At 41.2% G+C, this 26,863-nt stretch overlaps 1 protein-coding gene across 2 annotated transcripts in view; it reads left to right on the forward strand.

Moving 5' to 3' along the window:
• LOC138298682 (zinc finger protein 182-like) overlaps positions 1–26,863 on the forward strand; it is a 140,902-nt gene that overhangs the window by 20,432 nt on the left and 93,607 nt on the right. For both annotated transcript variants that reach the window (XM_069236893.1, XM_069236894.1), the window contains exon 2: positions 21,828–21,954. In XM_069236893.1, coding sequence (XP_069092994.1) covers positions 21,828–21,954 — 127 coding nt within the window. The remainder of the gene's footprint in view (positions 1–21,827; positions 21,955–26,863) is intronic.

Below are 26,863 nucleotides of genomic sequence, written 5' to 3' on the forward strand. Positions count from 1 at the left end.
GTTTGCCTTGACAGCTTCTGCCTTTGATCTGCCCTTGCTCTGTTACCGGTATATTTAGCCCTGTATGCAGCCCTGTACCTGATACTGCACTAAATCTGTACTAATGCTGCACTAACCCTGCACTTTGCACCTTCAGCATCTTGGAAAACTGTCGGATTGTAAAGGGAGTGCAGAATGCTAGCGATTCTTTATTGATTATTTACTTGACTTACTTGATTTAATGACTTACTGCTACAAGGATATATATGACTACAGAGGAGCTGCAATTTTAGCAAAAGAAGGTGCATAGTGATTGGCAGACTGGCCTGAATGGCAACTTCCGCTGTTGGACATATAGAGCACATACATAGCGCATACAGAGCGCACTGTAAAATCTTATAAGACTCTTCAAGATACAAGACACAAGCCTGGTACTATAGATGGCGTGGTGCCCATGGTTGTGGCGTTACAGCCAGGGCCCTAAGGTAGAGCAGGAGGGGCACGGAAGCGGCCAGACTAGGTCTTGTTACGGTTTGCTCCACTCCGTGTGCTCCCACGCCACTTCAGTCCATGTGGCGGACACTGCCGAGAGTTCTCTAACTGGGATGCATTACTGGTGCAATCAGGTGCCATAAGGTATACAGTGGTTGGTCGCAGCTGGTCGTCAAAAGCAAGCAGCCACAACTGGTCAATATTGGTGACCTGGTTACTGGGTGCGACGCTGCAGGAGAAGGAGGAGAGGCACATGAGAAGAAAAAGAAAGCACTGGGAAATGGTGTTAAAAAACAGATGAAGTAACAGCGCAAGGCAGACGTTCCAGAGGCATTCAGTGAGAGTGTACAACAGGCTGATTATGGCACAGCAAAAGGTTGCGGGTGGAAGGAGCCGTGGACTGTGGTAGGGACTGTTGATGTACCCATTGGTCCTGTGTCTGTAGGGCCTAATTTCTTCTTCTCTGTGCTGCCACTGGATACCACTAAATGTAGTTGTGGTGTGATTGTAGCAAACACGGCCATCCCTAGACCTTCTATGAGGCTAATATCTAGTTTTTATCAGAAGGTAGATACAGTGCTATCATTGCAGCAGATTTTAGAGCAAAAAGGACTGGAGGAGCAAGTAGTGATGCAGGCATTTGCCCCAGAGGAGGATGATGGGAGAGTACCCTGTGGTGGTAGTACTGAGGGACCCAGTGTGATGAGGGTTGATGAAGGTGTCAAAACTGTTCTGTTTGGACCCCCGTCGGTAAAGTCTACATGTGAACAACCCAGCGAGAAGCCATGTTCCATGCCAAAGAGTCAGCAAAGTGAGACGGATAGCCTACTGGAGGAGATTGAACCTACGACTCTACCCCAGCAAAGGGAGGAGCACGAGGCCCTGCTCTTTGGCTGCCCTAATGGAGAGCTTATTGTGTTAAGCGACGACTTGGGTGATGGTGAGCAAAGGGGGAAATGTGACTACCTCAATGATAGTTCCTGCATGTTTTTGGATTATACACTCCCTGATGTAGCCTGGCAGCTACCAGGAACAAGGCAGGTGTAGGAAAGATTGGATCCTGCAAGTCGCTTGAGGCACCGATGACTCTAGACGGTGGTTCTGCGGCTTGGATGGAGGCTCCGTTAGGCACCAAATCTGTGTGTAACAGTTCCACACCCAGTGGGAGGGATTATTGAATTCCTCCTTATCTCAGAGCACCCTTGTTAGTCAGTGCCCACGGGTTAACCCCATATCGGCAGAGTCCCCACTAGGGGTCGTAATTTCTGAGGCTATAATTGTATTTAACAATGTTTTAACATCAATCCCCGCACTATTGGACAAATTCCTTGGGGGAACTGACGACATCAAGTCACTCTTAACTAAGATATTACAGGTCCTAGTTCCGAGGGGATGGGTGGTTGAAGGGAACCAGGATATTCTCCCACAGTCCCCCCGGCACGATAGCCATGACTGGATTAAACCTTTAATCCTCAAAAGGAACATTATACAGATGGAAATTCCAGATCTCAGCCCCGCACAAATTGAGAGCCAACTGCAAACTGGTGTGAATGGGTATAATTCCTGTGGTTACGGTGCCTGTGGAGGTGCCTATGGAGAGGGTGATTAGGGTATTAAAGTAGGTGGGGGCAGCCAGCCCGTAGGTGAGCATCTTGCTACTCCCTCTGCCAAAGCTGCAGCCCTTAGTCCCAAGCAGTAACTGGTCGGCACTGCGGAGCCCAATGCAAGATCTTTAGGGCCACAAGGTAAAATCCTAGGTGAGGCAGGGGACAAGCCAAGCAGGGGTACCACGAAGAAGGGGATGGCTCAAAAAAAGAGGAAGGATGCAACACCATTTCTAGTCTACTCTCTACAATGGTTGTTTTCCAGCACTAAGAGCCATATGATCAGTGGGCTAACCCCAGCTACCAGCTCTAAGGATTTGTCAAAAGAGGTAATTATAAGTGTTAGTAACCCAGCTACCCCTCTGCTAGATAAAGCCTCACGACAGGATGGAATGAGCCAGGATGACATACAGGGTCTCTGGAACCACCCAAACGCCCTTTTCTGAGAATAGTCAAAGTGGGGAAGGTCTAACTGAAGTCGTAACTTGTCCAGGAAACCCCGCAAGGGCAAGGATGTATAGGGAAAAAAGGCACTAGAAAAGAATGGCTGCGAGGAAGGGTTCCAGATTAATAGCCAGGGCCTGTAGCCCCTTGCCTCGCACTCAGGAGACGGCGGTAGCTGTGGCTGAGCAGGAAGATGTATGTACCTCAAACCAACTGAGGGCCCCTCCCGGCTTGAATCCGAATGCCGTACCATTTGCTATGTACCCAGGATCTAGCCATAGAGATAGATTGGAAGACCAAGATTTTCATAGTGTCAGCATGGCTGTCCCCAGTAGCACAATTGTGGAAATAAGGAACAGTGGGTGCTGTGTGGAATTGATTAGACTTTTTCCCAATGTTGGGCTAATTCAACCTTTAAATAGACCGCGGTTGTTAGCTCTTTTTTACGTTGTTCCAGAATTGAGAGTTCTCTCTTCAAGTGATATGAAATTAGTGAAGCTACAATGTTCTGACCATGGTGGGAGGTGTGTCCACCCTGCTGCCCTCCAAGGTGGTTCTTCAACCTCCTGTCCCACAGCTCTGGTCGAATTTGCCTTGGTGGGTATTGCTAGGCATATCTTTAACTATGCAGACTGTTTTCATATCATGGGGGTTGACATGTTGCCACATCCTGATATCAGCTAAGGGGACTCTGGCCTGGCTGAGCGGTGTAGGAGTATGTTGAGGGCTGGCAATTTACATGGCTACGGATCTGCAGTATGGGAAAAAACAAGGAGGGCTCCAGCCGTTGGCAATAGAGTGTGTGAAATTTTGACCATCACCACCCTTAAGAACAGTAGGCAAATCCGGTTCCCTAAACATGGAGAGAAGAAAGAAAGGAATGATTGTGAGGGCTGATCATGGGTAGCGGCTGTACTGGCCAGATATTCAGGAGCCGCTCTCAGAGCGAGATTTGACTGAGTAAAGAAGAAATCCCCCCCCCCCCACTCTGCTACTCCCCCTGTACCTATTGCTTACACACCACCCCCTTGTAACAACTTAAAGGGGGGTTGCTTTCAAATTCTGTCATGGAATGGAAATGCTAGCAAAATGGAAGATAATGACTGGTTAGAATTCGTTAGCTCATACGATGTCTGCTGTTTCCAAGAAACTTGGGGCACTGGCGAAATATGTATAAATGGGTTCTTGGGATTTTATATGCTTGTCACCCACTCTAGGAACGGGCGGCCATCCGGTGGTCTGCCAATGGGTCTCATGCAAGTTAAATTGCAGAGCAGAGCAAGTAGACCTGCTAGCCAGGATGGTCTTGGCTAATATTCAGGATGTGAGACTCAGACTAGAGGGTTTCTGGGTAGGGGGTGGTTGATATCCTGAACGTATACGTTCTGTCAGAATGGTCCCTGGAGGTCCAAGGGCTCTGGAAGGAGTGCGCTACATATATTGGAAGAGTCAGACGGGATATGACAGATGATAAGTGTACGAGGGGGTATGAAGGAGGTAGGATTCTGATGCTGATTTGTGGAGAGGTTAACACACAACCCTGGGATGCCATCAACAATAATGAAATCCTCATGGAAGATCGCAGTTTAGGGATCCCTGAGACAGCTATGGGCTGTTTCAAGTCCACAAAAAAGGCCGATGCCTTTACGCATCTTCTATTAGATAATTGTCTCCTCTTTGACAAATGGCGTACCAAGTCAGATGGTGTTACTAAGGCAACCTTCGACAATGGAAGATGATCCTCGGTCATTGAGATTGTTCCATCTAATTGTACGAAAAGAAGTAGGTGGGATGAGGAGAAGTATCAACGGGAACTACCAAAACTTGAATATATAATGGCCTAATACGGGGAATCTATTATAGAAGCGCAGACTAGTGAAAGCCCTCTGATTCCACCCACCGATGACCTGATGATAAGAGTGATGATAAGAGTGTTGAGGGCCTTGCGGTCTAAGTCTGTGGTATCTAAGCTTGTTGGCTGCAATAGAGAGGAGTGGTCTGGCTGCACAGGCTGGTTTGATAAGGAGTGCATGAGGGCAAAGAGAGATGTCTCACAGGCCTTAATACAGAGTCACAATAGCAGCAATAGTGAAAGGGAGTTTATAGAGTGCAGAAGAAACTACAAGTGCCTTCTGGCTGCCAAGAAACAGCTGCACCAAAATACTCTGTGGGGAGAACTGAGTGAGGCCGCAGCTGGGAATAATTCTAAGAAATTCTGGGAATTGGTAGCCAGAGTGGAGAATGGGACGAAGAATGTGGGAGAAACTTGTATAGGCCCAACTGTTTGGGTCCATCATTTCAGCACCCTTTATAGTACTGCTCTGGTTGATTCTTCGGATTCCATGCAGATGCAAGATGCTCTGTCTATCGCTCCCACTGCAATAGAGATACTAATCCCAGAAGTAATTAGAGCATTGGGAGCTATGAAGAAGCATAAGGCTCCTGGCCCCGATTTGGTTCCTGTGGATGTTTATTGCGAGGCACCTTAATAATGGGCTAGACTCCTCACTAAGGTGTTTAATGCAGCATTTGGTAGGAATGTGGTACCCCAATCCTTGTGTTCTGCTACTATTGTCCCGATCTACAAGAAGGGCGATCAAGGCAACCCCACTAACTATCGGCCGATCTCCCTCCTTGATGGAGCCGGGAAGGTTTTAGGGAAAGTTCTGCTTAATCGCTTGCAGGGATGGGGAGATGCCCAGGATGTGCTGACAGAAGTGCAAGCTGGCTTTAGGTCTCGGGTGGAAACTATTGACCAGGCCATTCGACTACATGATTTCATACAACTTTACAGTAATTAGGAGGTCCTCTTTGTACTTGATCTTCATAGAGTTAAAAGCCGCCTTTGACTCCGTGGACAGGGGCAAACTGTGGAAGTTACTGCTGGGTCTAGGGGCTGACGCTTTCCTAGTGAAAGCTATAGAGGCATTGCACTCCGATAACATTGCTAGAGTGAGATATGGGATGGGTGGAGAGTGTTCAGATCCCTTCTAGGTTCAAAAGGGCGTCCGGCAAGGCTGTGTCCTGGCACCTTTACTTTTTAGCCTTTTCCTGAATTATGTGGTTACTACCTCCTAGAAGAACAGGTAGATGTTTCTGTTGTAGTTGGCAGGAGGGTCCAATATTTTTATTTGCAGACGACCCAGTGCTTAAGGCACGCACTGATAATGCAGCTCATGGGTTACTTGATTGTTTTGTAAAATGCTGTGAGGAAAAATAACTGATCATTAACTTCAGTAAGACCATGGGGATGACCTTGCGGCCATCCCCCCACCTCCAGCGGAAGTTAGTGATCAATGAAAAACCAATTGAAATCATTAAGTACTTTGGTTATCTGGGTGTGTGGTTCTCAGATGATCTAAACTGGGACAACTAGGTACGGAAGGCAGCCATAGTTTTTAAACAAGCGACGGGGGCAATATTGAAGTTCTAGTTCAGGGTTGGTTAAGCTAGAATTATCAGTACCATCTTCAAAATATACGCCCAGAAGGCAGTGGCTGCTGCACTTAATAGGGCAGAGCTCTGGTCTTATGTAAACACCAGTGTGCTACAAGTAGCTGAGAATATATTATTGAGAACCCTACTAGGGTTAGGGCTGGGAACCCCTTTGAAGGCTCTTTTTGCAGAGCTCAGCCTGATACTAGTATCAGAATTAGCAGCCCTTAGGCCAGTGTTATATTGGGTAAGGTTAGCACCCAATTATATGGCTGCAGTGTATTTGGAAACCCTTGAAGATGCCACAGTGAGTGGCAGATCAGGGGAATGCTCGTGGGGGTCACACGTTAGTAAGATTCTGAAAAATCTCCATCCAGAGACATTGTGGGCAGAGTCAATCAAGACACTGCGAGCCAGGTAAAAGATCGGTACCGAGAATTAAATAGGGTAAGGGTGTTCCAGGTGGCCAGAGACAATTACAAGCTATTACTTCAACAACAACTACGACCCTGCCCCTCCTGATTATCTGGATTTGTTGCACCCAGAATTGAAGCGCTTGTTGTATGTAAAGTAGAGGCTGGGTGTGTTGCCTTTAAGGGGCTACCTGGTATGCACCCGCAGGCTGGCAGCTGGATTGGAGTACTGTTATTGTAGCCCTAGGGTGGTAGTCAGTGTTGACCATTTTATCCTGGTCTGTAAGAAATTTGAAACAGCTCAGCGTCGGTGGCTCTACTCCCTTTTTAAATTTAATGGGGTTAATTGTTCCACAACTGCATTAGCACTTTGTGCAAGGCCAGGTAACATCAATGCACATAATGTGGTAGCCTCATATGTATGTGCTGCTTGGCCCTGTCTGAGGGAATTACCAGTTGAATTGAGGCTAGCTGAATTTTAAGATCTTATAGGGCCCCATAACACTTCGCAGGATGGAATTGTCTGCTCCCATTAAACAAATGAGGTTGGTTTTAATAGTTCTACCTGATGCATTGTTGCAATAATACTGCTCTATGCATGTTATTATTAATTATTTTACGCACAAGCACTTTTTCTTGGGCCCACCTTGTAAAGTCTTGGTACTGCTGGGGGTTTACTCTGCAACTGTAATGTCTTTTAATTAACGATTGTTGGTTTTATATATAAGTTAAAGTTTATTGTTATGTGCATAGTTTTATATTATTGGTAAGGCTTATTGCTGAAACAATCAATAAATGCCTGTGCTTTTACTACTGATCAATGATTATCACCTGTGGCATATAATGTCCCTCTTGTTCAGTTGGCAATATAGTTTCAAATTTCAGTTCAAAAGTAATTTCAAGTTTCAAAATATTGTACTGGAAATCCACAATCAAAACAAAAAGACAAAAATTGACATTGCCACTCATCTGTTGTAAAATATGTCCATTCAGGAACTGAGTATCTTTGACTTGCAACTCTTGTTCTTTTTGATCTTCGATTTGCACTTATTTCTCCTTTACTCAGATCTTCATCTGTATCTGCTCTTGTTGTTGTGTCTGGCTCCTCAGTTATAGTTGAAACCACATCTGAAACCCTTTCCCTTGTTTGCAATTTGGATGACTTGTCTTCTTTCACAACTTTCTTTGGCAGTGTCGTTTGCAAAACTGGACTTACAACTCTTCTTGATTCTGTAGGATTTTGACTTTGACTTGATGTACCTGCAACATTATCTAATTCAGGAGAAGTCGAATCTGTATGACTTTGATTCAGCTGAGCACCCTCCTCAGCTGATTCAGGAAACGTGATTTGTTTCAACTGATCTTCCCAATCGTCTGCTTCTGGAAAAGTCCTCCTCTGCCTTGACTCTTTTGTTATGTTTACTGATCCTTGAGCAACTTCAGGAACTAGAGGTTCCTCTGTTTCATCTCTCAAAGGTGTGTTTGCCTCGTCTCTTGGAGGAGTACTTGGATCTTCATCAATTTGCATTGTACCTGTTTCTATCTCCACAGTCGCTCTTCTTGCTCCTTGAGACTGTATAGCAGTTGTTGGTGCTCTCAACAACTCTTCGTCATCTTCCAGAGATTAGGGCACTTTTTGAGTGTGGCTGGCGTGAATCCGGTTTGGGCTCCCTGCACCCTTCACAGCAGTCGTTGTAACAAGTACGACCTGGTAGGGCCCCTTCCACCTAAGTTACAGACAAGCTTTTCTCATGTGCTTCTTGACGACCACCAAGTCACCAGCTTGCAGACTATGGCACTGGTCTTGGGATAGTGGCACGACAAGTAGCTTCCACCTGATGAGAGAAAGAGTGAACACCATCAGCCAGACTCCTGCAGTAATCCAGCACCATATAATCTTTTATATTTGCAAAAGCATTTGCAGGAACAGCTGGCAGTCTCAATGCTCTGCAGACGAGGATTTCAGGGGGAGAGAGTCCAGTCTTTCTGTCAGGTGTGTTTCTCATGCTTATCAAAACCAAAGGCAATGCATTTGGCCATTAAAGATTTTTAGAGGCATACATTTTTGCAAGTCGTGCCTTCATAGTACCATTCATTTGCTTTACTAATCCAGAAGCTTCTGAGCGATAGCTACAGTGCAATGCCTGCCCAACATTTAAGGCTGAACATAGTAATTTAATCACCCCGTTATTGAAGTGACTTCCTTTGTCTGAAGAAGCCAGAAACCTCAAGCGAGGAATTAACTCCCTAAGTAAAAGCTTTGCTACTGTGAGACTATTATTTCTAAGTGTGGGATAAAATTTGATCCAGTGACTAAAAATACAGACAATCACTAACACGTATCTCAAACCACCACGCACAGGCATCTCAATAAAATCTATTTGCTCTCTGTGAATGGACCTCCTGATCTTCCAGTGTGGCTCAGATTAACAACTGTTCTTTTCCCCACATTCATTTGTTGACATGTAACACATCGGTGACAAATTGCTTCAGCAACCTGTTTAAACTATGGATTTCACCAGGACTGTTTAAATGTGAGAATCATTGCATCCCTGCCAACGTGTGCTTGACCATGATAGTATCTTGCCATTTACATCAGTAGAGAATTTGGCAAAACCACTTGCCCTTCATTTTAAACCCAGATTTCAACATTGTCTCTGTGAAAACATTTACATTTTATCCAACTTCTCTTTTCATCTTCAGAAACATCTTCTTGCAAACTTTCAATTTCCTCCCATGTATCAATTACTGCTAATGTGTAACTTGGGTTTACTTCATCATCATTTAGTTCTTTCCATTATTCATTAAAAGAGATGCAGTTCAACGCACAAAACCTTGTGAGTTGATCTGCATAAGCATTTCCCATTGAAACAAAATCATTTGAGTTCTGGTGGGCACTGCATTTAACCACAGCAATCCTCTCAGATAATTGTAGGGCTTGCAATAAATCACAAAATCGGTCACTAGTTCTAATTAGTGAGCCAGAAGAGGTCTGAAAGCTTTCTGTGACTACAACTGCCCAATGTCATGCACTACACCAAATCCATATTGACTGTCCGTGAAAATTGTAAGTTTAAGCTTTGCAGAAATACAGCATGCTCTAGTAAGAGCCACTAATTCAGCCACTTTTGCAGAAAATACTCTTTGAAGCCCTGAAGCTTCGAGCATATCAGAAATTGTGCACACAACATAACCAGACTTCAGTGTTCCCACTTTATCTCTTAAACATGAGCCACAAACAAAAACAATTTGATCATTTTCCTCTAACGGGATATCTTGAACTGGGCTTGAAAAATCATAAAAATGTTACTAGACCTGCAGGTCGAGTAACTTAAATAATCTACTCGACCTAACTGTAATGTACTTGACCTGTAAACGGTTCTCAAATTGTGTGATCCTAGGCAAATAGTTTACAGAGTCACCTTTTTCTTAATTCTGACATGTGATTGCACCTTCAAATATGTGAGCTCAGCATTTCTGCAGTACAAAAAAACGATTTTGTTTGATTAAGTAGACTAAAGTTTGCTGCATGCATCACAAGAATCTAGCCCACATACCCATGAGGTCTAGCCCACATAACCTAGGACTTCATTTTTACTAACAACATTGCCATCAGGACATGAGTGTTTCTCTCTTTGTTTAAACACTCAATTTTAATAAATATATTACTAAACCATGATGTGGTAACATTGTCATCTACACACAGTAAGGTTCCAAGAAATGTCCAAAAACCTCTCCACCAACTTGCAGTTTTACTGATAAAACTATATAGTGTATTAATTTGTGAAATTTGGTTTTCAGAAAACATATCCTTTGCACATCAACATGTAAAGTATTCTGATTTGTTTTCATCCTATTAAAATATTTTTTCATCACACAGAAATATAAAACAGAGCTTCCACAACTAATTAAATATATTTTGAAATGTTTGCGCAGTTGACTCATTTAAATGTTGTGTGTTAGGAAAAACCTTACACCCTATATCCTTTTATTTTAAATTCTAAGCAGCAGGTCACACAGTTCACCTTACAAAGTCTTGGAACTCTGCAGTCAGAAGGAAAATTAATTGTAAGAAAAACTGACTCTTGACCTCTGTCTGTGAATATAGAGCAAATGTGACATAAGAACAAGATTTAAAGGCATCATTTATTGCCCCTCTACTTTTCAACTGAACAGAATACCTGTTCAGTGTCAACTCGCCAGTAGAGACAGAGTAAGTATTAAAGATAGCTCGACCTGATCAAATAAGACTCGCCAATACGAGTGGTCGAGTGGATTTTTCTAGCCCTGTATATCAGGTCTGGGGTTTGTGCACAATTCAGTAACCTCCAGACAGTCATGTTAAACTTCTTTCAGTTTCTCAATTTCAACATTGTTTTATGAGAGAAAAGTTTTTGGGTTAAGCACTGTAAACCTCTTCAAAGTAACATTTGGAGAGCCTAAAATCAAAAGCTCATACTTTGTGAGCCTTGCATTTGTCAAATATTGGTTCTTTGTTCGGGTAAGCAAAACTTCTACACAATGCAGGACATAAACTGTTAAAGGATGTCCCATCACAATACTCTCACAATGAGTGAGTGTAAACCAACTTCTGCCACAGTCTGCAAACAGCCAGCTAAAGCTTCTGCAATTGGGTCCAGAGTAGCAGAAAAATACTGGGCGATTTACATCACCATGTACCTGTACAAGGACTGAAAGGGCACAAAAATCACGTTCATGGCAAAACAACAAAAAAGGTATCGTGTAGTCAGGCATTCCCAAAGCTGATGCTCTGCACAAACTCTCTCTCAGCTCAGTAAAAGCTTTCATACAACTTCATCAAAGGGCACAGGGTCAGAAATATCTTTGTGGGTCAATCTCTACAATTGTCATGACCACACAAACTTGCCAAGTCAAATCAAAGAAGTGCATGAGAAAAGCAAAGAGATATCCTCAGTGGAGACAGCAAAGCCCAAACTGGAAGAAGGTTTGCAGAGTAATCTTGCGCTTATTTCAAAGGAAGAATCAAGAAGAGAAGATCCAAGATGGCCGCTGTGAGTCCTGAGGGTTAGTTACAGTTCTAGTCTTGCAATTGGTTGGTTGCTAGGTTACGAGCTCTCCAGCTGGAAGCCTTGCACTTCAACTGAGGTCTGACAGGAATCAGCTGTGTGGAGAGAGAGCGCCTTCAGAACAGAAACTCCTGTGAGGTAAAATTACATTTGAAGATTATATTACAGAAAACGGATAAATATTGTCAAGGTTTATTCGAAGAGTTTGATAGTAGACCGTTCCCGTGGAAGTCGGCAAGGCTACAGAGTTAATGTATGAATTAACCTTATGTTTACAAGGTTCTTGTTTAAGATATTAAAGTCAAAGAAAAAATGAACTTTAAAAGAGCAAGTATCTACAAATGTCAAGGTTATAAACGAAGGCCAAGTTTAAAGGAGGAACGAACTGTTAACAAATAAGCATTTACAAATTCAATGGTAATAAACCAAAATAGAGTTTAAAAGAGAAACGAACTTAAATAAACAAGCATTTACAACTACAAGTTATCGACAGATGTCGAAGTAAGGAAGGAGAAACTAACTGTAATAAACAAGCATTTACAAATACAAGTTATCAACAAATGTCGAAGTAAGAAAGGAGAAACGAACTTTAATAAACAAGCATTTACAAATACAAGTATTGACAGTAGTCACAATAAGACAGGAGAAATTAAATAACATCAGCTGATTTGAAGAACGCATTATCACCAACTATATATATATATATATATATATATATATATATATATATATATATATATATATATATATATATATATAGCAACATAAAACCAATCTCTAACAAAGGTTGAGAAGTTCTTCCAGAATCAGTAATAAGCATTTTTTTTAAGAAGAGCTATCATTTATAGAGAGAAGCAAGGCTACAGAGAACTCAGGGTGAGTGAAGAAATAATAGAATTAAAGAGAATTAAGTGTTGAGAGTAGAAAGTGAAAAACTGATGTTGTATGTCCCTAGTAATTGCAACTGTGACTCTTGCAGGTGCTGTATCCAATCTTAGATGTGAAGAGGCAGACTGAGTACTGGCGTTCATCATCTCTGTGGCAGTCTCTCTACCATCCCATTCCCCTTTCAACCCTCCGGGGTACTCAGCATGAAGGATTAATATTCGTTGTGAGTAGCTCGGGTCGGGACTGAGGAGTTATCTTCTGCTTCTGAGGAAATCGAATTGAAGTATCCTGACAGATTGAAGTGCCATCACCCTAATTTTAGGGAAAAAACAGATTTCCTCCTGAGCAGAATGGCAGAAGGAATTGATATAAAAGCATTAGCCACCGTTTTGGAAGGGTTACAGAAACAATTAAATAACACCATAGAAGAAACAGTCCAAATAAAACAGCGAATAAATGAGTTAGGGAACACCGCTAAATCAAATGAATCTGTGTTTTCACAAATCCCTAGCCCTTCACAGTCTGCAGGTATATCCACTCAAGTAATTCATGCAGTTTCCCCTATTATTCCTTTGGCTCAACCTGAGCGCTTCGGTGGGGATCCAAATAAGGCGCAGATTTTTCTGACCCAATGCTCATTGCATTTTTTATGTAGACCAGTCATTTTTTCCGAAGACCAGTCCAAAGCGATTCATTTACAAAATAGCTGTAATTCTTTCTCTGGAAACTTTCCCTGCATCCTTTTCTATTTGATGTCCCAAGTATTTCACTTCTTTCTGACAGTACTGTAATTTCGCTGGGGACACTTTGGGCATCATTACGACCCTGAGGTGATGAGACCACGGGTGGACGGCCAGCACCGCCAGCTCACGACTTTTCATCGGTTTGGCAGTGCTGGCATTCCCAATCCGCGGGGATTACAAGTTCCTTCTCCGCCGGCGCTTACATGGCGGTAGTCCCGACATGTAAAGGCTGGTGGAGGAGTGGTGCAGGGTGCCCCAGGGGGTCCCTGCACTGCCCATGCCCTTGGCCCCCTGACCAGCCCTTTCACGATTTTCACTTTGCAGACAGTGAAAATCACGATGGGTGCTGGTGCACCCTACGCACTACAGCATTGCCGCCTGCTCTATTATGGGCCGGCGTCAGTGTTGTAGGCCGTTTCCCACTGGGCCAGTGGGCAGACACTCTGTTTCCGCCCGCTGACCCAGCGGGAACTCTTAATGGGTCCCGCTGGAAGGAGGCCGCACTGGCGGTAACCGCCAAACTCCTGCAGTCAGGACAGCCTTTTCTGTCTGCCAAACTCCTAATGACCTCCTTTATGTCCATTCTCATCCAAATGATTAAATAAGGCAATAGTATCTTGCCTGCATCCTTCCTTTGTCTTCAAAGAAACCATAAGATCATCAATGTACTGAACTAATGCTGATTGGAAAGGCTTTTCCAATGACTCTAATTTCTTTTTCAACACCTGATTAAAAATTGACAGGGACTCTGAAAAGCCTTGTGGGATTCTACACCAGGAATATACACAATTGCAGAATTTAAAACAGAAAAGAAACTGACTATCCTCATGAAGAGGCACTGAGAAAAATGCTTGTGATAGATCCACCACCGTGAACCATTCTGCATCACATGGAATCTGAAACAAAATCACTACTGGATATGGTACCACTGGACAACATTTGACCACTATCCCATTAATTTTCCTCAAATCCTGAACAGTTCTAAATTTCCCACTTGGTTTTCGCAAACCCATAATAGGAGAATTATATGGACTGCTGAGCACTTCTTTTAGGACACCCTGTTTCACAAAATCCACAATTACAGGAGTAACTCCTTCAATTACATCTGGTGCCTTATGACACTGTGGAAAAACTGCATTGGGCTTGACTGTGACTTTAACTGGTTCAGCTCCTTTGTTCAGACCAAGGTCTTTTCCAGAAAGAACCCAAATGTTTAAAGTAACTGTACCCTATAAGTCAATTGGCAGGTCTTGCACTGTAAATGCAAGATAGAAACTAATCAGTGGAAATTCTTCATTAACTAAATCACATTCAGTTGGCATAGATGAATTATCATCACTATTGATCTGAATAGCAATTCCATCATTTGTACAGGTAATCAAACATTTTGTTTTGCACAACGGGTCTGTTCCCTATAAGGAAACTGGACTTGAGTCACAGACTATAAATTTATACAAACCTTCAATTTGCCAAATTTAACAGGAACCGGTTTAGTAATTGATTTTCAACTCCTACAATCTGCACTCTTTTGCCAGAAAGTGGCACGTTAGGGACTTCTGCAGTTCTTACTGTAGGTTGTGTAGCTCCTGTCTCAACTAGGAGTGAAACCTGATGACCCATTACTTTTCCATTTACATAAGGACCCTTTTGATCCACTTCTAATCAAGCTGTTAACACACATTCTTCTTCATCCGAACTCTTGCTCATTCGATTCATCCTCACTGTGAAGTGTGAATTGTTGTACTATCTGATTACTTAGATTTAACTTTTGACCTGTGTTCTGCTGAGGAAGCATCATCTGCTGATGTGCCATTGGAGCTTCAGGTATCTGCATTTGTTGCTTTGGTATCATTTGCATTTGGGCCTGCATTTGCTGTGACTGTGGCATCTAAAAACGTGGCACCTGTATCTGTTGAATCGGTTGAGGACTTTGCATTTGCTAAGGAATCTGCATTTGACTATTCATATTTTGGACATTTAAATTAGGACCCCTTATTCTAGGGCCCGAGGCCCCTGCAAGCATGACAAGGTAACATCCTTTCCATTGTCTGCATATCACCTATGGATTAAAAATAGTATTCAAATCAACGCCTTTTCCATTTCCTCCACAAACTTTGCCAGTCCCTGATTTTGAAATACTTGCATGTTTCCCTGCTGCTGTGGAATAACTCCCTGCAGTCCTGATTGTGCTGCTTTAATTTGCATCACCATTGCCTTTTCCTTCAATTTATTCTGCTTCATTTCAGTCTCATCACTACAGCATTTAGCAAACTGTAATACTTCATCAACTGGTTTTGCTTGTCAGCAAATCATATGACTTAAGCATCTGGCTAATTTCTGGTCTCAACCCTTCAACAAAACTGAATACAAAATGAATCATGTCTTTGGACTAAATTGTTTCTTTACCACTGCAATGTTTAAATGCTTGCAATAATCTCTCATAATACGCATGTATTGACCCCTTGTCTTCCTGTGCTGTTCTCTTGATTCTTTGCCAATCAATACTTTAAGAGAAATTCGTGTTTTCAAGAATTCAATCACTTTGTAATAGTATTTAATTATATCAGGAGATGGTGTACCTTCACTGGATCTCGTGGTGGCTCTTTTGTTGGCCAGTCAACACTCCTTTTGCATTCGACACACAAATCACGTGGAACCACTATTTCTAATAAGGTATTCAAATCCTCCCACAGGCATTTTGCGAGCTTCACAAATCTAACTGTTTTCTGGTACCATTCCACTGGTTTCTCTCTCAATCTTGTGTAGCCATTTGTAAATGACAAAATATCTCTCCCGCTCCAAGCGACTTGTACATAAGGCCTTCTAGGAATTTCTCTCATTGGTAATATCTTTAACGGATTATCAGTCTACTGCACATCAGCATTTGAATTTGCAGACTCCTTTTTCTTGTGATCTTTTTTCTTTACCCATCTACCTTCCTATTTACCCAGTGCTCCCTGTGTTTGGATATTCTGAATTAATTCCTTAATATGAATATTCATTCCTGGTATTCTCATGTTCTTAATATCTTTTTAATCAAATTCTAACCTATAACTTCTTTTCAGTGGATTTGATTTCTCTATTTCTCTGCAAGTTCTGATAATTTCTGGTGTACCAGTCCTGCTCTGTTTGTAACATTTTTACACATGAAGCATAACTCATCGTCATCATATGAGTCAATTCTGTTTAGCTCAATTGTTCCTTCAGTCATCTCATTTAATTCTAATTTAAGTCTTGCCAGGTTCAATGAATTTCCCCCCTCAACATTAGATTGTGCCCCACTCATTTTTTTCAACCAGTCTGTTAGCTGCTGAGCTGTCAAACATTGTAATGAAACATTATTATTTACATTGGGCACACTGTGGAGTAATACATGGAGTCTCAGGAGTCATCAAAAGAAAATTTGAATTTAAATCCGCATTTCCCAAATTCTGTGAAGTCCTAGGATAATTTAAGTCAGTCAGTGGACCTGTCTTGTCAAAAGTCTGATTCATTGGAGACATGATTCCTGCAGTAACATTGACTCTCTCCATTTCTGCATTTGAATTCAAAAGATTCTGTACATTACTCTCATTATTTCCCTGGTCAAACAATGGTACAACAGGACCAATAGTAACAGGTACTGTTAATACTTCTGGACTTGATTGAACATTCTGATTTCTCAAGTAAATTATTCCAGAACTCTGACCTGACAGCATTGAAGAACTTGACTGTGATATTGTTACAGGTGTATATCTCAGCATTTTCTGAACCTGCACTTGAGCCATTGAATTAAGTGTAGACTCCACCTGAACCATCACCGTTTTTTTGGTAAATCTGTGATATCTGTGATGAATGTACCACTGGTACTGTCATGCTCAGTACAGAATTTACAACAAGAATTGTAGGATAGACTAAAGGTAGCTGAACATGAGTCATACGTGTCCGAGTTACAGTAATATTAGGAATGTGAGTAGATACCTGTACTTGACTCTGGGTTACTACAACTGGCACTGGTGCACTTGGACCAGTACTGGTACCTGGACTTGTCTCTTGTGCTGCCTATGAAGGAGGACGACTTCTCAGTAACTGTATTATAAATTAATCATCATCCGAGTCATCACCGTAAGTCAAAGATTTCCTAGCCTCATCTGACTTCGACTCATCTTCCTCAGAAGAATCCTTATTCTTTTTCTTTGTCTTTTGCCTGACACTGCTCTCTTTTTCTTGTGTAATTGCATGAAACATTTTAATATCCTGTAAAGTTTCAGTTCTCCAAAATTTCTGCTCATTGTCCCACCTTGCCTCTAATAATGTCTTCTCAACTTTTCTCATTCTCCTTTCAAATTGTAATTTCTTTTTGTCTGGCCACTAGTTACCAAATGGCTAAAGATTCAAATTGTGCTGGTCTAGGAGGAGGTCTTAATTCACATAGCACTCTCCTCAAATTCTCTAAAATTCTCATGTTGAAAGTTCAATAAACAGGAAACGTTAAGCTCCCTTCCTTCTCTGTAATTTTGCACCACTGTTTCAACCAAATACATGCTGTGGTACCCTTCTCTTCAATTATGATATGTGCAGGTGTACCTTCTGGCAGGGCAATTTCTCCTACTCTAACTGGAATAAAAGCATCTCCCTTGAGCACACTCTTCAACGCTTTGAAACATTTCATTTTTACTTTAAGCAGGCTTAAAACTACAATTTAAATTCAAAACAGGAAGTAATTCAATCCCCAAATCCTTTTCGCTTGCCTCTCTCAACCAAAACCCTTCATGGTTGTCCACCAATCTGTTCACAGCTCCTTCTCAGCAACCGACCTATCCCAGCGCAGACCTAGTGATGTCACACTCACACGCACAGTGGCGGACAAAATCTTGTGGCTTGTTTTTTTAAACCTCGATTCACACAAAACTAAATGCAAAATATTGTGAGCACCAAAGAAAAATCAACACACCAACTTCTCTTTTTACTACAGGTAGGAAACACAATCACTTCCGAATCTTCACGAATATTTTGATTGCGGGTTTTAGCTATGACAACTACTCATTCGATCTTTGCTTTCTCTGATTTGCAAGTAAAATTCTACCAGCAAATTCTACTTTTGACTAATAGTAGATCCTCCTGGTTCACTCAGGAATCACCAATATCTGTCAAATTAACACTCCCTTTGACATACACTCTAGGAATACTAGTTCTCAACCATGCCTGATAGACTAACTAAACGGACAAGTTATAACAACAACAACCAAGTGCCTCTTACACTTATATAATACTCCGGAGTCTTAGACCGTACAGGGTCCATATACCAACAACCACGTGGGAAATTATTTAGCACAAAGCGCCACTCTCAATTGAAGTATGATGACTTCCCTACATACACCCTTTAGAGTACACACACTCCCTAACAAATTACATTGGAGTACGCAAACTCCCTATTTCTCACAAACATCACAATTCACCTGCGATTTGCATAAGCACTGCAAGCACAAACCCTAACTCAAATGCAAATCACACTAGCAACACTGGGAACATCTCCAAACAAGCGTTGGCAAAACCAAATTTCATCCAAACAAGCATTGGCAAAATCAAATTTCAAAATGTCATCAAGCACTGGTAGAACCAAATCTTCCATTTCTTTCTAAATTACATATAACTATTAAGAAGAGGATGTTTCCCTTCTATTGAGACGTAACCATCAGATGATACTCTCCCATTGAGACATATCCATCCTTTGCTACCAAAATTGTGGGCATGTACAGCCTTCTATTTCTTTTGATAATTTATTCATAAGGTGACATGTATAGGGTAGCCAACAATTACCCTTAGAGTGGAGGTCTTCAAACTGGGGGGCGGGCCCCGCTAGGGGGGCCTCAAGTGATCCCAGGGGGGGGGCCCAGACTCTGGCCCAAAGAAATATTATACAGATAAAAGGCCTTTGTTTTAAGCAGAAGCATGTTGCAGTTTTAAAAAGGTAACAGTACTTAACTGCAATGTTTAAATAGGTTTAGACATATTTAAACATTGCCATGTTTATAAAATAATTGTGAAAAATTCTGAGGGGGGCCAGTGATTTTTATTTTTCAACTGGGGGGCGCAGCATTAAAAAGTTTGGAGACCTCTGCCTTAGAGGTTGACACAAATCTTTGAACTCAGATAGGAGTGTGATAACGTCCTAACAAACAGCGCTGACAATATAAAATCAATAAACATCAATTTAAATTTGGAGTCAGTAATTTATACAGACCATGACCTATGGGTCAATGAATCACCACACCAGTTTAATAAAGTTCAATCATTTATTGCCCTTTAGATTAACAATGCTAAGATCATGTAAATCAAATGCAAGACCAAATCACAAAAAGACAAGAATACCACAGGCTGACCAAATCTACAGAAGCATCTCAACCTAGACAGAATATTTATCATTAAATATTCTAGAACCGCCATACAGAATAACTACAATAACAGATGAATGATAGACAAGGAAAAGAAGACAAAAATTTATTTGGGAAACATCTGACTATGACACTAACCAAAAATAGTGGGTGGGTTTCTAAAAGGAGAAAACATAAAACTCTACAAGAAAGACGAAAGCACATTTGGTTATACCTCACCTAAATGAATCCATAAGCAGTGTCGTCTTCATCAGTAGCGCATCTTCTGGTCTTCTTCACTGAACAGTGACACAATAGGGAACAGTTCAGTAATGTTTGGCCTTAATACATCTGAACTTACAGAGTCATAGGTAAAGAGCTAAGAAACACGAACCCATCATTTCACTAGCTTAAAAGAATATCTGCACTAACTTCACCTCAGTTTTGCAATATTAAATCTCTAGAAAGCAACTAGCTGAGCTTCTATTGGTCAGGCTATGGGGTGGTTTAGGTCAGAAGCAATTAGTTTTTCTCCACGTTGCAGAAGTATCTTCTTTCATATTCTCCATTTGCAATTGGCTCATTTTCTCTCACTGCAGGCACCAGATTCCACAGTAGAATACAATTGTTGCAAGTTATTCATGAGCACTGAAGACTGTTGTTCCTGGGTACACAATATCTCATCCCAGGAAGACAGACAAATGTTACAACATATGAACATAACCTTTCCACAGTAAGCAAGTCACACATTATGTTTAGAGAAACATTATTTGCAGAGTTATCACTTTTAAAATATTGCCTCTGGAAAATTACTAAAACTTGAGGCCTTTTTAAAACCAATGCTAAAACATGAAGAATAAAACATTTCATTAATATTTAAACTAGTAATCCTTTTAGTACATATTAATATTCATTTTTCAGTACATTTAATTATCATTAAACACTATACATTTCATTAGAACTCATTTATTACATTTTAATACATTTTGTTTTTGGTGTCCACCATATTTGTCACTATACACGTTGCACATTTTAAACACATTAATTTCAAAACTGATTTTTAATACACACTTTATTCTTTTAATTAGTAGTTTAATACTTCCACATTTTATTAATTAACTTGCTCTCTAACACTCCCATAACAACCAATATAACTCTCTAGAGTGTCCTAGCTTTTCCATGGTAACTGTGAAAAGCAGTGACATCTTTTGACAAAAGAAAACCCAAGTATGTTGCAAATCTCTAGAGTTCTGATCAAATGAATGGTCCATGGATGTTATTTTGTACAACCGGAATGTTGCCATGTGTAGTGAACATTTACTAAAGCTTACACTGCACATTTTGCAATTGTGAATCATATGATTTTGCCCTGAATATGTTTTGGTAATCAAAATCATCAACTAAAACAAAGTGCCCTCATTCTGAAGGACACCAGGGAAATAACCCTACACAGTCTCAAAAACTCTGCTGAAGGAAACATTCCATCCCTAACAAAACATGAATACTTTCCTTCGGCAGGTTTTTGGGACTGCATAGCGTAATTTTCTGACTGTCCTTCAAGATTAGGGCACCTTAATTTGATTGTTGATTGTGTTTAGCTATTTGGGAGATAAGGCCCCATCCCCAACTTTCTCCTTTCCCCCCTGTTTTTGAAAATACGTTGTTGTAATCATCCATCACTGTAAGTATTTTCCCACCTGCAGCAGACAAACACATTTACTGGTTCTTCCGTGATCATCACTATAGATTTCTGACAACGAACGTGAGTGGATCTGGCTGGATGGTGGTGCAATTATATGTATCAAATAAGGCTTTGTTCTACTCTTTACTTAACATGGTGAACCACACGTTTTCCTCCCAGTATATTTGCCCAAAAGCAAGCACAATTGTTGTGAATCAGCTCACAAGTGCATCAGTAAGATGCAATTCAACGATCAAAATGGGTGGCAAAATGAGCTACCAGGGAAGCAAGGGTTTTTATTTGGCTAGGACAACTGCAGGATTATGTTATGATATGATAAAAGATTTGATATGACATCATATCTTATGTTAGGAAAATACATAGAACGCATGAACACCAAAGGGTTTCTTGATGCTGTGACAACCTGGCTGGAGAGAAGAGAGGGCTAAGGCTAATCAAAAGCTTGCCTAAACAGCCAGGCCTTCAAAAGCTTCTTGAAACTCAAGAAGTTAGGGATCCTCGACTGTTTGGCAAGAGAGGATCAGAGAGGTTGAAGAGGAACATACTTCTTAATTCTGCTTGCTACAAAGACTGGAGCCTAGTTGCTGGAAGGTTACTGGCTAACAGAATGAGTCAAATTATATAGTCGAAAGAAAATGTGTTGATTGGATTTTTTAGCATATCCATATTGTATTTAGCTAAATTATGTTTGCTAATGGTGTATGACTTGTACAATTGTTCTTCCAGATTCCAGTAACATCCTATGACGCTGCTTCCCTTTTCTCTGAAGAAGAGTGGAAGCTTTTACATGAATGGCAGAAGGATCTTTACAAAAATGTAATGACAGAAATTCACCAGGCCTTGATAGCACTGGGTAAGGTTATACTGCCTTTCTTTCTGTAGAGGATGGGTAATCTTTGAAATGCTGACAAAGTTTGTAGTTTTGGGGGTTTCTGTTTTAATTAGGTTATATTATTCTGTGCTGAATTATAAGAGGAGTGCACATTTCTAGCACACAAAAATTAGTGTAGCCTATTTGAATTAGTTCTCCCATCAACACTGCCACCACACCCTATTACCTCTGAATGTCTCTCCAGCCTCTTACCTGTTTTATCTTTTGACTGCAGAAGTGGTGAAGGTTCACTATATATCAATATATTCCCTTATTTCAGTGCACATAAAGCCCTAAATGGCATCAAACATGGATTCATATTTTAAAAAACGGTATTATTTAAAATATAGAAATAATGTTAAAGTAGACTCTCACACAATATAAAAGGATACAAAAGTTTTAATGACCAAGTCTAATTATGAACATCAGCATAGTGCAATCTATGAACCTCTCTAAAAGTATTAATTTTCATCTCCAGACAAAGGCTTTTATCCTAATAAACCATATTGCCAATAAAAAAGTTTTGTCCCAAATACCCTCCTCCCACCAAGCTTTGCTGGTCTTAATAGTTCTGACATACTCCCGTCTGGTTGTGGCAATCAGTGGTCTTTCCTTGAGCTTCAGATCATTGACCAGAGCGCTTTTAGCACTTTTGCACATATCAATAAACCACTAATTTGACCTCATGGTCCTCTTGTAATTTTTCACAAATAAGTTGCTCAACGTAGTAAAAAGATTATTATGGACTGCCACCACCTACCCCCAAATATCTTAACATCCCATGAGTACAGCTAATTCTTCATACACTAGTTGTGATAACTTCAATATTGATTCATCAGATTTAGAAAAAGCATCCCATTTTTCCGTATGTATATTATAACTAACCGCCACTGGAATTAAGGGGCCATTCCTATCTAAGACCTCTCTCCCTGTTTGCACCATCTTGTCCCAAAGCACCAAAATCAGAATGTGATCACTATTATGGCAATCAATAACTACCATGTCTGAAAATTCATGCCAAATTCTTAAATCCACTAGGACAAAATCAATGTGGCCATTTTTGTGCCCTCTAATATAAGTCGGTTTTGCACCACTAGCTTAGGGGAGTCACCGCTTTGCAGGTCTTAGGCCTTAAGAAATCATTTTATCTATTACCTGGAGAGCTGCTGTACTCATTTTAGGCAGTTTACACATTATACTAAGGGGTGGGATTCCCCAAGAGTGATCCTCCTCTTTAATGAGATCCAAATAGGGTGAGTACAGTTCAAAATAAGTATTACAATCACTGGCAATAACCACACGATGAGTGGGGACCAAATCTATGATAAATGCATTTAATATTTTCAAGGTGTGAGCTGCTTGGGCAAAAGGGATTGTTTTATTATATATATTTACCACCAGATATGAGGGTTTGCGCTTTGGTGTTATGCTGAGAGCTAATAGGTTGTGGGACTCAATACAGATTTTTTTCACAATGCATCCAAGAGATATTTTTATCCATATAGTGAGCCCACCTGATGGCCTTCCTGCAGTTGATGGTATGGCCTCTGTGCTATAAGTTGTAAAACCCTGCCTATGCACCTGAGTGATGGCCCACATTTCCTGGAATAAACACACGTCAAAAATATCAGTAAACTTTACCCAATCTTCATCATCTATTGTTGCCCTTAGCTCCACAGTGTTCCAGGAAATAAGAAGTGGAGGAGACCCAGAAATGTTCCATTGAAAATGGGGATCTAGACTTGGCACTGATATTGATGAAGCTGCCTCCACTAAAACTGTGGAGGACAGTTTCTGAAATTCAGAAGTATTGGTGTTTTTCCTTGAAGTAGACATCAAGCCCTTTCCAGTCTGCCTAAGGGCTAGTCAGTCCACCTTATTGCAATCTGATAGAGCTGCAAACCTGTTCTCACATATCAGGCCCCATCCAGGTTGGGGGAATGTCAATAAGCATTTTGAAGGAATGCTTGTTTGGCTGGTTTGTAAAAATACCCCAAGGGTAATATGACAATCTTAGGGCCATTTGTCATCTCTGGCGAGTAAGCAGCCCGTGCGTGAGCATCCAGTATTTTCCTCATACTGTCTGAGCATCTAAAATTACCTACAATACAATCCCCGGCTTTAGTTTTTCTTGATGGCTCAATCCAGCCAACTCTTCGTGCCATTATTATTTCACAGCTCTCGGTGGGAGGGAAGTTCCTATACATCGCGAGCCAATAGGTGACTTTGTTGCACAACTCACCCCAGGTCTCTGTTTGGTTTTTGTGCAAGGGTGGTACTCCTGCCAGTATTAAAATGTAAGAACAGGACTCAGGGGGTAAATTTTGTATTAAAGTACAGGGGGCTTTAGCCATGTGTGTGCCACCTCCCCCTTCTATAACATCCTGGGTCCGATGACCACACTTTCCATATCGGGTATCCATGTTACTATCTCTCCTGCCTTGAGAAGTCCCCAGAGAGTCCTTGATACCAAATTTCCTAGGCTGCAGCGCTGCACGTGAAGAAGGAGGTAAGTGTGTGGGGGCCTGCACAGTAACCCCATCCAGAGAAGACTCGCCCCTTCACGATCCAATGATCTGCCACTTAGTGTAGGAGCGGTTTATAATGCATGTACTCCAGCAACCGTTGTAACCCCAGTTTTCAGCATAGAGGCTAGATTGGATTTGATTGTCTTTAGGCGCTCTTTTAGTGGCTGTAATTGGACCTCTAATATATTTGAGAAACTCTTATAGATCTTCTCAATGTTTATATTGCCCATGAACAAGGAACTGGACCTCCCCTTTACTACTGGGTCAACTGTTTTGGATTTCACCCATAGGGTGTGTCCACTGGGCTTTTTCCATTTTGTGGCAGGCTCAACAGGGGGCGTGGGGGCTATTCATCCTCAGGGCAGGCAATGGAGTGTCATGGTTAGTTCTAATAATATCACTACCTCCTTGAAAAACTCCTGGGCAACAAGGAGACAATGTTCTCTTTGCAGCTCTAGTAACAGATTTCTCCATTGAGCTACTAGTTGTGTTAGGAAAAGTTACCTTACGTCCATTTGTTTTCCCATCAACACAACTCCCCTGTTCAAGAGACAACCTCCGTTCGGCTAAAGCAATTTAATTTGATATCACTGTTACTGCACATTCCAGCATGATACCAATACTGGTAGGTTTATGTTGAACTTTCTGTAGTCGGCCAAGCCCCACGCAGCCAGCAGGCTTTCATTTTCTTTCTTTTTTTTAATATTTTTTTTTTAATTGGATGCATGAGAAGCAGTTTATTACAAACACTGAGAAGAAGAGAAAGCAAAAGAAAAAAAAAAGAACTTCCATACGGTATAACAACAATACAATATGTTCAGAATAAAGTGCTTTGTGCCTTAATACATAAAAAAAAAGATTTTTTGTCTTTCAAATGCACACTATTTCACCAGTGAACGAAAGTAGTCTGTACATAAATTGAGTGAGGCATGGCAGGGAAACACTACCTAGACCTGATCCAATCCCGAAGAGCCCAAATATATCCTGCCCCTTGAGTCTAGCCTTCCTCCCCTTGCATTGATAAAGTGCAGTCTCCAAATGATATATAGTTAGAAGTCGTCCGAACCACTGCTGGAATGATGGGGGTTGTGGGTCTAACCATGCAGATGCGACACACAATCGATAAACAGCCATTCACATAAAAATAGAGGTTTTTTTTTGGCCCAGCCATTCGTACTTTCTCTGATACTCCTAAAACCATAATATCTGGCGTAAGCTCCACATCATATTTTATCACCTCTCTTAAAACCTGTTTGATCTCCCCTTTCAGTGGTTCCAGTCTTGTGAAGGTAGCAAACATATGTGTGATATCTGCCCCTAATACCTGGCATCTCCGACAGTGAGACCCCTCCAACCTTCCCCATTTGGCTATTTTGGATGGAGTAAAATATAGATCATATATTGTCTCATAATTGCAGTGCTTATGAAATTAAAACAGTACAACCAAGTTCAAGGGAATCATAAAGTTTAGTGCCTCCACCATTTAAGCTACCTTCCCACTTCTTACTATATTTCTCGAGATCATTAGGTTGCTCCAGTATGAGTATTGAATACAAAGAACTTATTGACAGCCGGGCCCCACCTGTTATCATCTCCATGAGTGGGTTTTTTGCAAACCCCTCTGGCCCGCCGGTTTTCTGACATAAAAAATCCCTTATTTGCAAATATGTAAAAAAATCCCTTTGCTCCAATCCATTCCTTTCTCGGAGGTCCTCAAATGTTCTCATCCCAGTTCCCTCATAAAAATCTCCTAACCTCTGAACCCCATGCGAGCTTCAATTGGCAAAGCAGCGATCTTTGAATATCTCTGGAACAGGGGGGTTATTGGGTTTTGGCGTATACCGGTTAAACCTACCGAGTCCTGCTCCAACATTTAAAAGCGGGCTCTAGTACCTTGAACCGAACTTTCTTATAATAACTGGGTTACACCAATGCCAACAATCAACCTTTAGATATTGGTCCAGTTAGTAGCTCGTAGATATTTGGCCGGTATTCTACCCTTGTGACGCCTCCTTTGCTTCCCATCAGCGGGTGCATATATTGGAAAGAATCTGCTAGTTGATATAATTTAGAATTTGGTAAAGACCATCCCCCTTTCTCTCTAGGTAGGGACATATATTTACTAGCACTTCTACTCTTGCCGTACACCCAGATAAATCTTGTTACTAGCTGATCTATTGCTATAAACCATGATTTTTCAAAGGCCAGTGGGATTGACCGAAAGAGATACAGCACCTTGGGTATAAATATCATTTTGATCATATTGCATCGCCCCATTACAGAGAGTGCAGAATTATTAGGCAAATGAGTATTTTGACCACATCATCCTCTTTATGCATGTTGTCTTACTCCAAGCTGTATAG

This window comes from Pleurodeles waltl, chromosome 1_2 (assembly GCF_031143425.1).
Source record: "Pleurodeles waltl isolate 20211129_DDA chromosome 1_2, aPleWal1.hap1.20221129, whole genome shotgun sequence".
Taxonomy (NCBI): Eukaryota; Metazoa; Chordata; class Amphibia; order Caudata; family Salamandridae; genus Pleurodeles; species Pleurodeles waltl.